Source organism: Fulmarus glacialis, unplaced genomic scaffold (assembly GCF_000690835.1).
Source record: "Fulmarus glacialis isolate BGI_N327 unplaced genomic scaffold, ASM69083v1 scaffold4387, whole genome shotgun sequence".
Taxonomy (NCBI): domain Eukaryota; kingdom Metazoa; phylum Chordata; class Aves; order Procellariiformes; family Procellariidae; genus Fulmarus; species Fulmarus glacialis.
The window spans coordinates 1-13,708 of NW_009221133.1; the positions used below are offsets into that span (position 1 = coordinate 1).

Here is a 13,708-nt window from a genome sequence, read left to right on the forward strand (position 1 = left end):
TGGGATGCCCTGGCATTTGCGCTACCTGGGCCAGCCAGAAATAGGCGACAAGAACCGCCACGCCCTGGTGCGCAACTGCGTAGACATCGCTACTTCGGACAACCTGACAGACTTCCTGGTGGAGATGGGCTTCCGCATGGACCACGAGTTTGTGGCCAAAGGGCACGTGTTCCGCAAGGGCATCATGAAGATCGTGGTGTACAAGATCTTCCGCATCCTGATGCCGGGCAACACGGAGAGCATTGAGCCGCTCTCCCTCTCCTACCTGGTGGAGCTCAACGTGGTGGCGCCAGCAGGACAGGACGTCGTTTCTGATGACATGAGGAACTTTGCTGAGCAACTGAAGCCTCTAGTGCACCTGGAAAAAATTGACCCCAAAAGGCTAATGTGATTGAAAAGCTGGGCAGTTAAGGCATTGGTTTTGTTAGTGTTCCTGAAGAGGGCGTTTTTCTAAAATGCCTTTCGTGGGCAAATCAAAACAGGGAGAGGGGAATAAAGGACTGCATATCAATGTTTTGTCAATTACTGAATGTTTTTCCCTTCACTCGTGAATGTGAACAAAAGCGGACACTTCTTTAAATTAATGCCATTCAAAACATCAATAAATGCTAATAGTGGTAGTTTTCCTTCTCCTGTTGGGGAGATACCTCTTAGGCAATATGCTTTTTAACACTCCAAAAACATCGGACTTACTGGAATTCATCCTTCCTTGTTTTTTTTTTTTTTTTAAAAGCACCATTCATGTGTACTACCCAGTCATCCTTTTTTCTTCTACATGAAGTTAATATCCTTTAATGCAGGAGGTGTGGTTTAACACAAGCATAAACCCAGGAACTACACAGTATAAAAGAGCAAGCATACACCTGTTTACAACAGAATACTAAAGTAATAGTATATGTAACAGGAACACCTAGGACACAAGATAGTGTAGTGAAACTGTTTCTGATATAACCAAAGTTAGAATTGGAAAACAATTTAGCAATATTACAATTGCAAGAAGTTTTCAAATCTTGTGATGCTGTTCTGTCTTTTTCACTAAAGTTGGGTACAGCAATCTTAGTTAATGAGAAAGCAGTAAATTACATGGGTTTTTTTATTATTAGACTTCTCACACTTAACAGCAATATTGAAAATTGACACATTAAACAATTAAGAGCATCACAGAGCTGCAATTGAACTAGTGATGATTTTGTTTGGCACCTCTCTTCATAGTAGGATGGTTAGTTACCCTCCCTACACTTCAATGATATTTGAATTAGGTTTGAGAGTTTTCAAATACAGTTCAAACAAAAAAAGGTTGGCAAAAACAACAAAGATAAAAAAGCTTATTTCGATTTCTCAAGTTTTTTACAGAAGGCAACCGTTTTACCCATTACTAAAATGCACCAACCTCTGTCAGAGACATTGCCTCCCTTTAGCACCACACAACTCTATATGTAACAAAGGCAAAGACCACTCCCACAAAAAGCTTCAGAAAAAGCCTTTTAAGTTAACAGCTGCATTTTCAATGCTGGAGTTTGGACAAGGTAAGCCATGACAACTGGATTAGTGCTCGCCGTGCGCAGTGTCTCGACTGTTCCACTGAGGCAGGCTCTACATAAGGGGCATGGGGACAACCGAATACTTGAACACCAGCTGGAGAACGCCATTACCTTGACTGCATAGCAGCGATTTTCCAGCAGGGTACAGGCCACGAGGTGACCTGTGTGACTGCTCAGTACCTAGACTTGAAATATTTTCTGGAGGGTATGGACACACCTACAATTCTTTTGTTCGTACTCAGGCATGACTCGCCCTCATCTCATCAGACAGCACTGAGTCTGGAATTCCATTCTGAGTCTGGAATTCTTTAGGATACTGTTACAGAGGGTAACTTCCCAGGGGGTCAGGGGTAGGTCCCAGAGCTCTGCCTGTACCCAGGAGCTAAACTTGCTGGGTTGCTCCGTGATTCAGTTGCAGTCCCACCCTGGCAGGTGGGAATCCTCAGGGTTGTTGTCATATCCTGCCACTGTAACACTGGTTAGGAATCGCTTGCCACAGACTTCCATGGCTTGTCTCTCGTGACACTGAATTTTGAAAGTCCAATGGATCAGAAAAGTTGAACATTGTATGCTAGCTTTTCCAAGGGTACATAGTTTTAAGTACAAAGACACACAGAAAACAGTAAGTACGGAGGTCCTTCCCATTGCATCTGAAAGGAACTCACTTGGTAATTTACCTTCCAAGCTTCTTTCTAAGTGGAGGGGCAAACAAGTCACAGAAGGTTGATGTTAGTGTAATGGTGATAGAGACGAAAATCCCACATGGAATTTCAGGCAGACCAGCTCAAGCAAAAGGAGACTGAATGGAAAGTTCCCAATTAAACTGAAGTTTTTACACTTTAGATGACAATAGGTCTGACTTGGTCTAAGTTCTCAAAAATAAAAATAATCATTTAAAATAGTTCTTTTTAAGGAGAATTAATTTAAATCTTAAAAATCACAGCAATCCACATTACCAGCCTTCCTTATTCTAGCTGCAGTGCATGCATAGAGAAGATAGATGTGCAGAGGAAAAAGGCTTACTACATCAGTGGTTACAGCTGAAGAAAAATGGACACTTCCAGGCACCTAACAGCTCAAGAAGTGTATCCCTTTCTTTTATCTAATGAAATACACTTTTCTCCTCCTATGAAACTTAGCTGTTATAGCTGGAGACTAAAGATAATAGCAATACTATCAGTAATACACACTGGTAAATTGCATGGCATAACCCCAACTAATTATCATTCATTATCTAGGGTCAAATTATATTTAGTTATATATGTATTGTAGGTTTCTACAACGTTACTGATTACCATATAAAATGTAGAAATCCCTGCGTAACAAATAAAGGTAGGATTGTTATTGATCCATTAGGCACCAGCTACTTCTGCTTATTAAGAAAGCTTACTCTACAGAAGCTCATCTTAGTTCTTAAAAATTCTTCATACTTTAGAAAAAGCCACAACTTTATCCTCTGGCACTCCTCAGTCCTGATCTCTATTCTTCCCGTGGAAACTTCCATAATGATGTTAATTCTGTACAAAGGAAGACAAGAGCTGAAATGCTTTGGAAGTGCTCAAGACTACACTGTACAGGAACATCTTTTAACATGCCTCTGATATGCTAGCACAAAATGAGCTTTTCAATATATAAACTAATGTGACATTCGAATTTTCATCTCAGTAACTTCAAGTAGTACAAGCAAACTGCTTTCCTTTTTTTCCCCCATACATTATCATATTGTATATAGCTTTATACATAATCTAAAAGTTGGTTAAAAGGTGAAATGTTTTAAATAAGTTTCTCCAAAGCACTGAAAGTTAAAAATAACTACAAACCAGGATTTTTCTTCATAATTTTTAATACTTTTCACTTTTAAATACTGGTTTTAAATTTGTGATTGTAACATGGAAGAGCCAACTTCTTTTAATTTTTAAAACTTATCATTAGGATCATAAAGCTATTATAGAACAAACAGTTACACTCTACACACTCAAGGTACTCAAAAATATGATTCATGTTTTAAGTCTGTAGATGAACAGTGGCCATTCAAATACAGCGTTATCTGTACAACTTGACAAAAATACAGGTGGACAATCTGATTAGTTTAAAGAGAATCTGCGCAACTTCAGATAAGCCAGCTCAGCCCAATTAAGTAAAAGGTCATTTTTTTTTTTTTCCAAAAAGTGCATCACATTTTTCACAGGTAAATTTGTCAAAATAAGATGTTCAGGTTCTCAGACAGGATAAGAACGACCATCTCATCCTCATTCCCAATACAAGTTCTAGCAAGTCATTTCCTTCAGATCTAGTTTGGCAACATTCAAATTCTCCAGTCGGACACAGATATTCAGAGAACGGTATCTGATGGAGAAGACTGCTGCATTCTCAGCCCTTCAGATTGGTTCAGCTTTTAAAAATGTGTATTCTAGAGTCAGGAGCTGCTTCTGCAAAGACCACCACAGCTGTGTAAATACTACCGATCCATTATCAGGAAAAAGTGAACTCGGAGCACACAGTCACACAGGAGTGACTGAAAAGATGGATGGGCTCAAGAGACAGGGCAAATTTTACAAAACTAAAAAAGTAAGATCTCTTCCAGAAGAAAGGATCTAATGACTACTTGCACATAGACAATCTGAGAGGCCTACAGAGAACTGCCTTTTTTCATTTGTTTTTAAAGAGATCAATTACTACTGATTTCTCAATCTTGCAGTTCCTTCCACATTCTTTAAGAAGCCTCTTACAACTTTGATTGGGCAGGGCTAGCTGTAGTGAAGTACCAGTGCCTTTATCTAAAAGTAAAACGTATTCTTTACAAATAGTATCTGTAGTGTAATTTTATTTACAGAATAAATTGCAAAAGTACATCACATTTAGTGCAAATGCAACTAATGATACCAGTTTATATACTGCTTTGTAAACTTTCCATACCTTTGTAAAATAAAGCTATCCAATTAAATTAATAAACTCGCCTGTGTTCCAACAATTACCAGAAACAGCAAATAAGGAGTTAAACTCTTTGTATTTTGGATTTTTTTTTAAAGTTCCCATCAGTGGCTATGGTGGAATGAACCATTGCTTAGTTGATTGTAAAAAGATTAAGTACATTTGAGGTATAAGATTTTTTTTTTTTAACATCGCTATATAAAATGCTCACTGGTGATACAGTAAACATGTACAAATTTTCATCTTATTTGCCTTACTAGCATTACCATATAGGCACTTTTCTACATATTCAAATTAACAGAATAATTCTGTAATAAGGCATATTCCATGCACACCATTAAAGAAAGGCAAATAAAAAGGGAAGAGTTATGGAGCATGAAATCTGCATGCATGTGTAATCGTGTGTTATGAACAATTTCATCTCTACAGAGACAATGAACAGATAAAAGTTTTTCAACACTGTGCAGATCACATTTAATCATTTACCAAATCTTCATGAAGTTACTATATTATATTTATTTTCAGGCACCTACTATACTATATCAAATAAGACCTTCAACTTTCTTCTGAAAAAAATATATCTGAAACTTTTTTCTCGAGATACACAGGTTAGTGAAACACGGAGCAGTCTCTGAAGAGTGTTCATCTACAGGACATGGATAAGAGATCCAAAGTCAGTACTGGTCTGCCACAGTCCTCTCCTAATAAGCATCTCCAGAATCAAAGGCAGGCAAATATCTGACATTCTCACAGCAACTAAAGGGAACTTTCCAATAGGAGCTACACATCCTTATAGCTCTGATGGGTTTTTGACCAAGAGGCAAGTAATTTTCTACACGAACCTCATAGCATGGCTTTATTAAGATGAGGAAAACACATGCAGGATCTAAAAATAATGTACTCATCCTCATTCTAGACTGGGAATGTTGTCTTAGGTAGTCCAAATTACTTCAATAAATATTATAATGTACCTTCTCACAGCTTCAGGAAAGCCCTGGGTATCATGCAAAAAAGCAGTCCACGTATAGCAGGGACAGATGACTTCTAGCTTTGAGGCAGTCTCTTGCCCTCTCATACAGAATCCTCCTAGATATTTCTGGATCATGTTTAATAACAAAAATTCTGTAGCACATACTACATAACTAAAAAATACAATAGAAATATAAAGATATCTGGAAAAAAAATAAAGCTTTTCACACTCTTACTCCTTCAGAACCAAAGATCTTCATAAGAGTAAGACAATAGAAAAGGCAAAGTCATAAGGATATTGACAGCCCTCAGTTATTAACTGACATTCTATGTAACAAGATGATTCATTATAGAAACCAGCAGCAATGAACTATGATTATACAAAGCAAAACAAAACCTGTCAGTAAGTCACCTAGGCTTTACTAAAGTTCCTCCCTCCCACCCAAAATATCACATAGATTTTTGTGCATATAAAGCACATACAGTATGCTATATGTGCATTTGTCTTTTGTGCTTTTTAGACATGCACAAAAACTGTGTGAGTATCTTAGGAAGGTTGACAGGGAAAATTCTGCAAGTTGTTTAAAATTAAAGCAGTACCCCACATTGGTGATTCAAAGTTGGACACGTTCTTCCTCTTCTAAAGCAAGCAAATAAAAATAGAGCCATATACATGTTATCAATACATGTATTTATAATTACACACTGATTCAGCAAGAAAAGTTAGCAGGAGAGAGCTAGTGTTAAATGTTCAGCCTCATGGTGTCACACACTTCTTCACTTCAGTATACAAAGCCTAGAACTTGGGCCATAAAAAGACTGTAGATCCTTCGTTCCAGCATGGAGTGCTCTATGCAAGGTCACTTCTCCAATGTGGAATGCTCACCCAGTCTTGTTCCGATCGCTGCAGGTAAGCAAAGACAAAAATACAGCACTGAAAAGTTTGAACACTAATAGGAAAACAAGAACTTGTTAAACACCTTAAATAGTATCAGCACTGCTATGATCACATTTGAACTGTTGGCTCATGACAGCTCTGTTTTTAAAGGTTCACCTCACTAGATCTCTAATAACATACAATTAAAAATGTGAATCGTTACAGGGCTACCTGTTACAGAAGGATCAAATCACTAAGACTTTTGGAGTCTGACATAATAAATAGAACCCCAGAATAGAGGTAGCTTATATCATGCATAGAAAAAGTGATAAAAACTCATTTTCAGATCATGCTGTGTGCTAGAACTACCAAATGGAATTCGATGGCTTGATACTACAGTTATACACACAGAGCAAGAATCTACACTACCAAGAATTAAGCAAAGCCTTACTTAGCACTAAAGCTTATGTCTGACAGATTCAGACAGCCCCAAAAGTGATCAAGAAATCCTCTTCTAATGTCGTATCATCATTTAAATGTTAAAATAATTTTAGATTAGCCCAATGACCTATACCATTAAAATACAGCCACTGACTTCAGAAAGCATCTGTAAATCCATTTTCTTTCTTAGGCTCATCAGAAAGGCTAAAAATTGAAGTCACAGCCTTTTAAATACTCTAGTTATTAACACTGGTCTGTCAAAAAAGTTCCATTAATAAAAATCCTAGATCAAAACTATTCTATCAATATCAAAGAATAGTTTGACCTTCATCATATTCTATCAAATATGCAATTATAAGTAGAATTTAAGATATCAAAAGCTCATGAGGCTCTAGAGAAACTTCGTATGTATTCTTTTCAGAACAAGTGTAAAATGCCTGCCAGCTGAGAAAAAATAACAGTACTTCATCCTTTTATACTTCTACCTAAACTAGACATATATGCAAAAACTTGCAAGATAAACTAGTAGAAGTCTACAAAAACTAATACTTGATAACTTGTGCAGCCCTTATTTTTCATGCTAATAATACACACGAATTACTTGAATGTTTTAAAAAGTATATTGCATACGTATGTTAAAACTAAGCACTGAATTCACGCTAATCATAAGACATTTCTAGATTGGATACTTCTGTTTGGCCTTAAATTTACAGCAGTGAATCAAGAATGAAAAAACTAAGTTATACCTGCTAATACTAGAATAAAATAGGCTTTCCTGCTGTTTTCTCTTGCACGTATGATGTAAAACGCTTCAAGAATTTTGGATATTCTCGTTTTGCCACTGCCCGTAACACTGATGCTGGCGCCCATCCTCCTGGGTTCACTAGAAGTAGACAGGAAGACAGACACTGAAATACAGAAAATCTGCTAAAGGCTAGAAAAGAAAATTTAAGTTCGTTATTCCTGCAACTCTTTCTGAGGTAACAGGAAAGAATAATGATCAGCAGATTTTTTTTTATGACCTTACAGCTTGTATTGTAGCACTTCCTACACTTAATACTCAAGCTCATTCCAGTTCTATGATGCCACTATTTAGAAAACATTAAACATGATGTGTTTTGAGTCTTTGGGGAATATCCAAATGGAAGGTGATATTCTCTAAGGACTTCCAAGAAACAACAGAAAAAGAGACTCGAGTTAGTTCTTATTGAAAAAAAAAACGTAAGTCAGTCTTAGTTTCTCAGTAACTGCTGCATTTGTCTGCAGAATTGCTACATAGCCAATGTCTTACAAATTATTTTTAAAGCATTTCAAACAAAATACACTCCAATTCACAGAGCAAGTATTTTGCTGAAAAAGCTGCTACTTCCCATATAATCACAATTCAGAATTTATCAACGAAAATGTATTTTTGAAGTAATTGGGAAACTTCTAAAAAGGAAACAAAGCAGGTTACCCCACAGTTTAACACCATATAGTATTATTTGTACAGGATTTAATACAAATTATATCACTCCTATATGGCAAAGATTGACTGAACCAATTTTTCAGACTCTGACTCTTTAGTAAGCCATGTAATAGGTGGTTAAAAGTAATAAGCAGGTGAGCAACTCTTGGAAGTGTTTTGTAGCTGCAGGAGAGGAGCTAGTAAGTATGTAGCTCCAACACTACAGTACACTGCTAAATACTGGGTACAGTAACAATAGGTTGGCTTTGATAACTTTTCATTCAATGCCAAGGATTCTATCAGTTAAAAAAATAAAAAATGTACGTAGACTAGATTATATAGCTTGCAAACATCCTCATACAGAACGTATTTGCTCCTTCTTAACACTGAGGGTAAGAACTGTATCTTCACTACCAGCAGCTTTTCAGCCTAACAAGATGAATCGGGGAAAACAAATACAGCAATACATGAAAAAACCATACTACTAATGAAACTAAAAGCCATGACAAGTCATCCCAGTTGCAGACATTTCTTCTGCCCACCCTCCTGCACCCCTAGGTTCTGTACTTAGGACTGAGCTACACACCACTTCCATTTATTCCTCCCAGAATGCCACACAATGAGTGATCCCATCCACTGCTTTATGTAGCACATCAATTCGAGTCTTTTTGAACATGAAGACCACAAGTGTGATGCTATATATAAATTTAACAGAAAACTGCATCAAGCTTTTTTTGCCAGTATTCAGCTCCCCAGAATTAGCATATGAATGTCATTAGCATCATGAATGTCATACCGAAAAATTTTAGACTTACCATTAGCTACATATGTAATCTTGCATAGGATGTTGTCCCTGCTTATTTCCTTGTTCCCCTCTGGTGGGCTTACTAACGTCTGACAAATCATAGCAATATTTATTTTGGCACGGACACAGCGATTGTTCAGCTGCCAGAAAAAATGAAACATTTGTAAGCTTCAAACTAAATTTGTTTCAGCATACTTGATTGCTAACGTTTTAATTTACTATGAAGTCTAAGACACTCCAGAAGCTGTGTTTCTGAGAGTTTGCATTCCAGCACTACATGGATGTAACATGAATGTGAGTGAAATTAAAGGTACATGATGAGTAGGGAAAGAATATCAGGTTTCTGCTTGCTTAATACACACAACAAGTGAATTACTTCAATTATTGTGACAAATGAGCAAGGAAACCTTTAAAGAATAATGTATCAGCATTTACAAATGTCAGTTAGTAACTCTTCCCTTGTAAGCAGGCTATGTCATAGCAATCAGCACAGAAATACTTCAAAGGAAACAATCATTGCTACTATCTGACAGAACCAAGGCCGAACTGTGTAAGATGGAGGTTTAACAGATTCCATACCTACAATTATACAATCCTACTCCTATATCTGAAAATACTGAAGAGTTATTGGTTTGATTCCATACAAAAACCTCAATTCTTTAAAATGTTTTTGCATCTCCAGAAATTTTGCTTCCATTCTGCTGCAACACCTTAGATCTGCCAACTGTTGAGATAAGGCAAGAAAGCTTTTGGCTCAGAATGCCTTCATCAGGTCATTGTATCACCTGGTTTAAATAAACTGTATTTTTGCACAACACCCCCATCTCCCTCAAACTAGTATTGCCCACACATTACCACATAATAGAAAAATGTTATCTTAGAAGCAGAACTTGATAGAATGAAAATAATACTTACAGGAGCACTGTCATGTTCCACAGAGAAATTGCACACAATCCATGTTTCAGGATCATTTTCACTGAATGCTGGTATCTTTCTGATGGCAGACAAATATAGCACATCCCTTTGAGAAGCTGGCCACACCCTCTGCAGAGAAACACCTGAATATAAGCTTTTCCAGTTTTGCAAATTAAGTACTTACTATCCTTACATAAAGGAAAAAATAAGCAAGGCAAACAGGTCAGTCATGTTATTTAAGTAAAAGTTCCTTCAAGTTAGTAATTTCATTTTCAAAACTGAAACAGAACATAGCTGTTTTACAGATGGATATCAGGTTAGATAGCTATGCTTCATTTTAGAAAATTTAAGGCAAAAGTTTAAGGCCTTTGAAATGCAGAAAGCCAAGTTGCAATGACTTTTTCAGCAGACAAACAGGAAGAAGTGGTTCCCCTCCTGTTCCCTCAACCTCAGGTTTACATTTTAGTTAATTCTTGTAAGCTACAAACTGAAGCTACTAGTGGTTAAGTATAAATAGATGCATCTACAGTTACTTATGTCTCCAGAGAGGGCGAGGGGGAGGAGAAATATTTAAAACAAATATTATTTCAAAAAGCTACTACTTCAGTAAGACAGATACGGTAAACTGATATTATCTAAGAGAAAGTTTCAGAAGCAAAATGTCTGATAAAACAAGAAAATATACAAAAGCCATTTTCCTGACACTCAATAGGGGGGAAAAAAGTCTAGTTTTTACCACAACACTATACAGTTTACACAACTGTCTTACTCAAAATCACGAGTCCCGGTTACAGAAGTTTTAAAGTGACTGTACTACTGGTAAAATTGTCAAAGGAAAATATTTGGTTTAATATTTGAGTATACTAATACTTGGAATCGTGCAAGATTAACAATGAATCTGTACACTTCACTCCCATTTTTTTTGAACCTTTAAGTTACAGTTCTTGGGTTATAATTCAAATGAACATTTTAGGAAAGCTACGCCAGAACTGGTTGTGGGGGATAAAACATAATGAAGTTACAAGAACAAATATTGTACCAGCAATTATACCACCTCATAATGCAAATGTGTATGTCAACTAATTGTGGCCAACAATAGCTTGCATTGTTACAACCAAACATATGATACAGTAGTATGGGTTTCTTCCTTGTAGTCAGTGTTGATTTATTGCTTCCGTTTGCTTTAGATGACTCTTGCTTGCTGGCAGTGATATATTTAGAGATTAAAAACAGTTCTGATTTGTTATTACATGCTCTATCAGACACATGCACAAGCAATTATGACAATTCATGACAATTTTGAAAAATCGACAAAATTGCAGTTCAACAGAAAACTTGTTCTGAAATGTTGTTCTGAACAGTATTTTAAGTTGTTAAGCTGTTAAAGTATTTCAGAGTAAGATTAGAACATATATGCCCCAGACTGTCTCAGTAACGTATGCATATGGCTGAAGTGTTATTACCTTATGTGTCTGGTAAATGATGATTGCATTATCAGCTAAATTTTCCACAACATGGAAATTTTCAATTGTTGCTAAAAGAGGAGAGGGAAAAAAAATCCATCAGTAAAAAAGCACAGATATTAGGTCAATGTTATAAATAATATCCTTGCTGATAACTATGCAAAGCTTAAGAACCAGTTCCTTACTTTCCCAGTCATTACGAACATCGACGTTCCAGAAGTAGTGGCAAACTTCATGCCCTGTTACCCCTTTAACTGCATGGGTTGCTTTCAAAGGATCTAAAACTATTCCATTCTCTTCCACCTCTCTTCTGTATACCTATAGCCAAACACGAAGAAAGAAATGTAGAACAGAAATTGTCAAAACTGTTCATGTTTTAATTGTTTAAAATTTCATCAGGTTTTTAAAAAAAACACTTACCTAGAAGACTAACACATTAATAATTTGCCATGGCAGTGTTCTCTGGTACCTACCAATGCAGACATTCTTATATGGCAATTCACATTTAAGTATCAGTATTTTAAGGATCTCTGCTCCAAAAATGATTAAGCTACTTTATTTATCACTGTGCACAAGGATCCATACAAGCACAGTAGAGCAGCCAACACAGCTACTCCAACATTTTCGTACATCGAATTTACACATCATTTTGATACCAAGTTTAAGTAGGAGAGAATGAAGAATCTGCAAAGATAAAGCTATTGCAAGGGTTACACAGGATTTTGTATGAATAAATATATTAGAAGCCGCAGCTCTTGTGGACTCCAGTCCTAACTTAAACAACACTATTGTCAGGAGAAGCATAACTTGCTGAGTGATAGTATTCTCAGAGAATCATAGAATCCTTTAGGTTGGAAAAAACCCTTAAGATGATTGAGTCCAACCGTAAACCTAACACTGCAAGCCCACCAGACTGAAGGTATCTGTCTTCACAGCATGTCATCTTATATCAATTAAACAAAAACCAAAACGTTTACCTTCATTTCTCCTTCTTCTACCACTAGCTGCCAATTGGCATCTCCTCCTACATCTTGCAAGGAATACGTCATATGGTTTTGTACCATCTCTTCCACCTTTAAGGGAAAAAAAATACACATTTTTAACTCATTTCTTCCATCTTCTTGGGCAGAGACGGTACAGTATCGGAAGCCACAAGTCAATACTTGAAATCTTGTGCAGGAGCTGAATTCGGACAACAAAGCTTTCTATTATAGGTTAAGACCAAGCAGATTCTGGCCTTCAGAAACAAAAGCCAAAGGCTTGATTCAACTTCCAACTTCATTCTTTATGGGTACTTCCTATCCTTCCTTTGCACCTCTAAAATGTCAAAACTCACTATTTCTACCTACGACAGTTTTATTTCAACATACAGGTACTTATTTCAGGTATCTCTAAATAGAATTACAATGCACTGTAAGATATTCACTGAAGAACATTTAAAAAGCTGAACAAAGGTGGGGGGGTGGGGATGAAGACAGACAAGCTCTAAAAAAGCGAATGCATATCAAAAGTCATATTGGAAGAGCAGTGAAGGAAACAGTCATGAGGAAAGCATGCCTCTTCTGTTTCATTGGCATCTTTGCACAGTTGCCAGCTAGAAAAAAAAACCAGAAATGCTTACATTCAAAAAAATTATGATACAGAGACTGTACTATTATAAAATACTAATTTGAAAATTATTTAGCCAGACAGTTGTATGCTTTTCTTAAAGGCCAAATATTGATAAATTTTTATCAAGTTATGTGAATACCTCATTTTTTTTATTCCACATAATGTACACGAAAATAGCTGGGACAGGAAATGGATTTTTATTTTAAATCTACAATCTTATTCTGTTTCTTCAGTTCCACACCCCTTTCCAAATCTCATTCTCCCCCAAGTAAAAACAGAAGCAAAAATATAAGGTATCCATTGCTGTATAATGTTTACAAGTACTGGAAACAATTTAGTAACTTTTTTCCACCCAAAAGGTACATGACTGCTAAAACTTATCACAGCAAATAAGTCCACGTGATTGACACTATTTTCCTGAATTACTAGAAATACCTTTTTTTTCCAAAAGGAAAAGCACTACAAGCAAAGGTTAGTTAATTGACCAACACAAAGATTAGTCTAAGTAGTGCACAATCACAAGATTAATAGCCTGAATCCATAAGTGGTTTTGCACAGCTTGCAAAAATATGAAGCCTAGTGTGCATATAAAATAACATATTTGAGCAAGTAGTACAATAAGTAGAAAGCAAAATTAAACAATACTTGATGATCTTTTTCTGCTATAATATAGAATTGAAAGATATAATTAACTTTTAATTTAAAGCA

General features: G+C 36.3%; 2 protein-coding genes across 2 annotated transcripts in view; one reads left to right on the forward strand and one right to left on the reverse strand.

Annotated features, from left to right (window-relative positions):
- Positions 1-4: 4 nt before the first annotated feature.
- MED18 (mediator complex subunit 18) lies at positions 5-510 on the forward strand. The gene has a single exon (XM_009580970.1). The coding sequence runs from the start codon at positions 5-7 to the stop codon at positions 389-391; it is 387 nt and encodes a 128-aa protein (XP_009579265.1). The 3' UTR covers positions 392-510.
- Positions 511-5,676: 5,166 nt separating this feature from the next.
- COL4A3BP (collagen, type IV, alpha 3 (Goodpasture antigen) binding protein) overlaps positions 5,677-13,708 on the reverse strand; it is a gene marked incomplete at its 5' end in the record, with an annotated part of 67,983 nt that continues 59,951 nt past the window's right edge. The window contains 7 exons of the mRNA XM_009580971.1: positions 5,677-6,345; positions 7,506-7,642; positions 9,022-9,151; positions 9,927-10,055; positions 11,390-11,460; positions 11,575-11,707; positions 12,367-12,462. Coding sequence (XP_009579266.1) covers positions 7,515-7,642; positions 9,022-9,151; positions 9,927-10,055; positions 11,390-11,460; positions 11,575-11,707; positions 12,367-12,462 — 687 coding nt within the window. The remainder of the gene's footprint in view (positions 6,346-7,505; positions 7,643-9,021; positions 9,152-9,926; positions 10,056-11,389; positions 11,461-11,574; positions 11,708-12,366; positions 12,463-13,708) is intronic.

What these genes read in the sequence shown, in the direction of transcription:
- MED18 (XM_009580970.1), top strand. Translation starts at nt 5, where the DNA reads ATGCCCTGGCATTTGCGCTACCTGGGCCAGCCAGAAATAGGCGACAAG.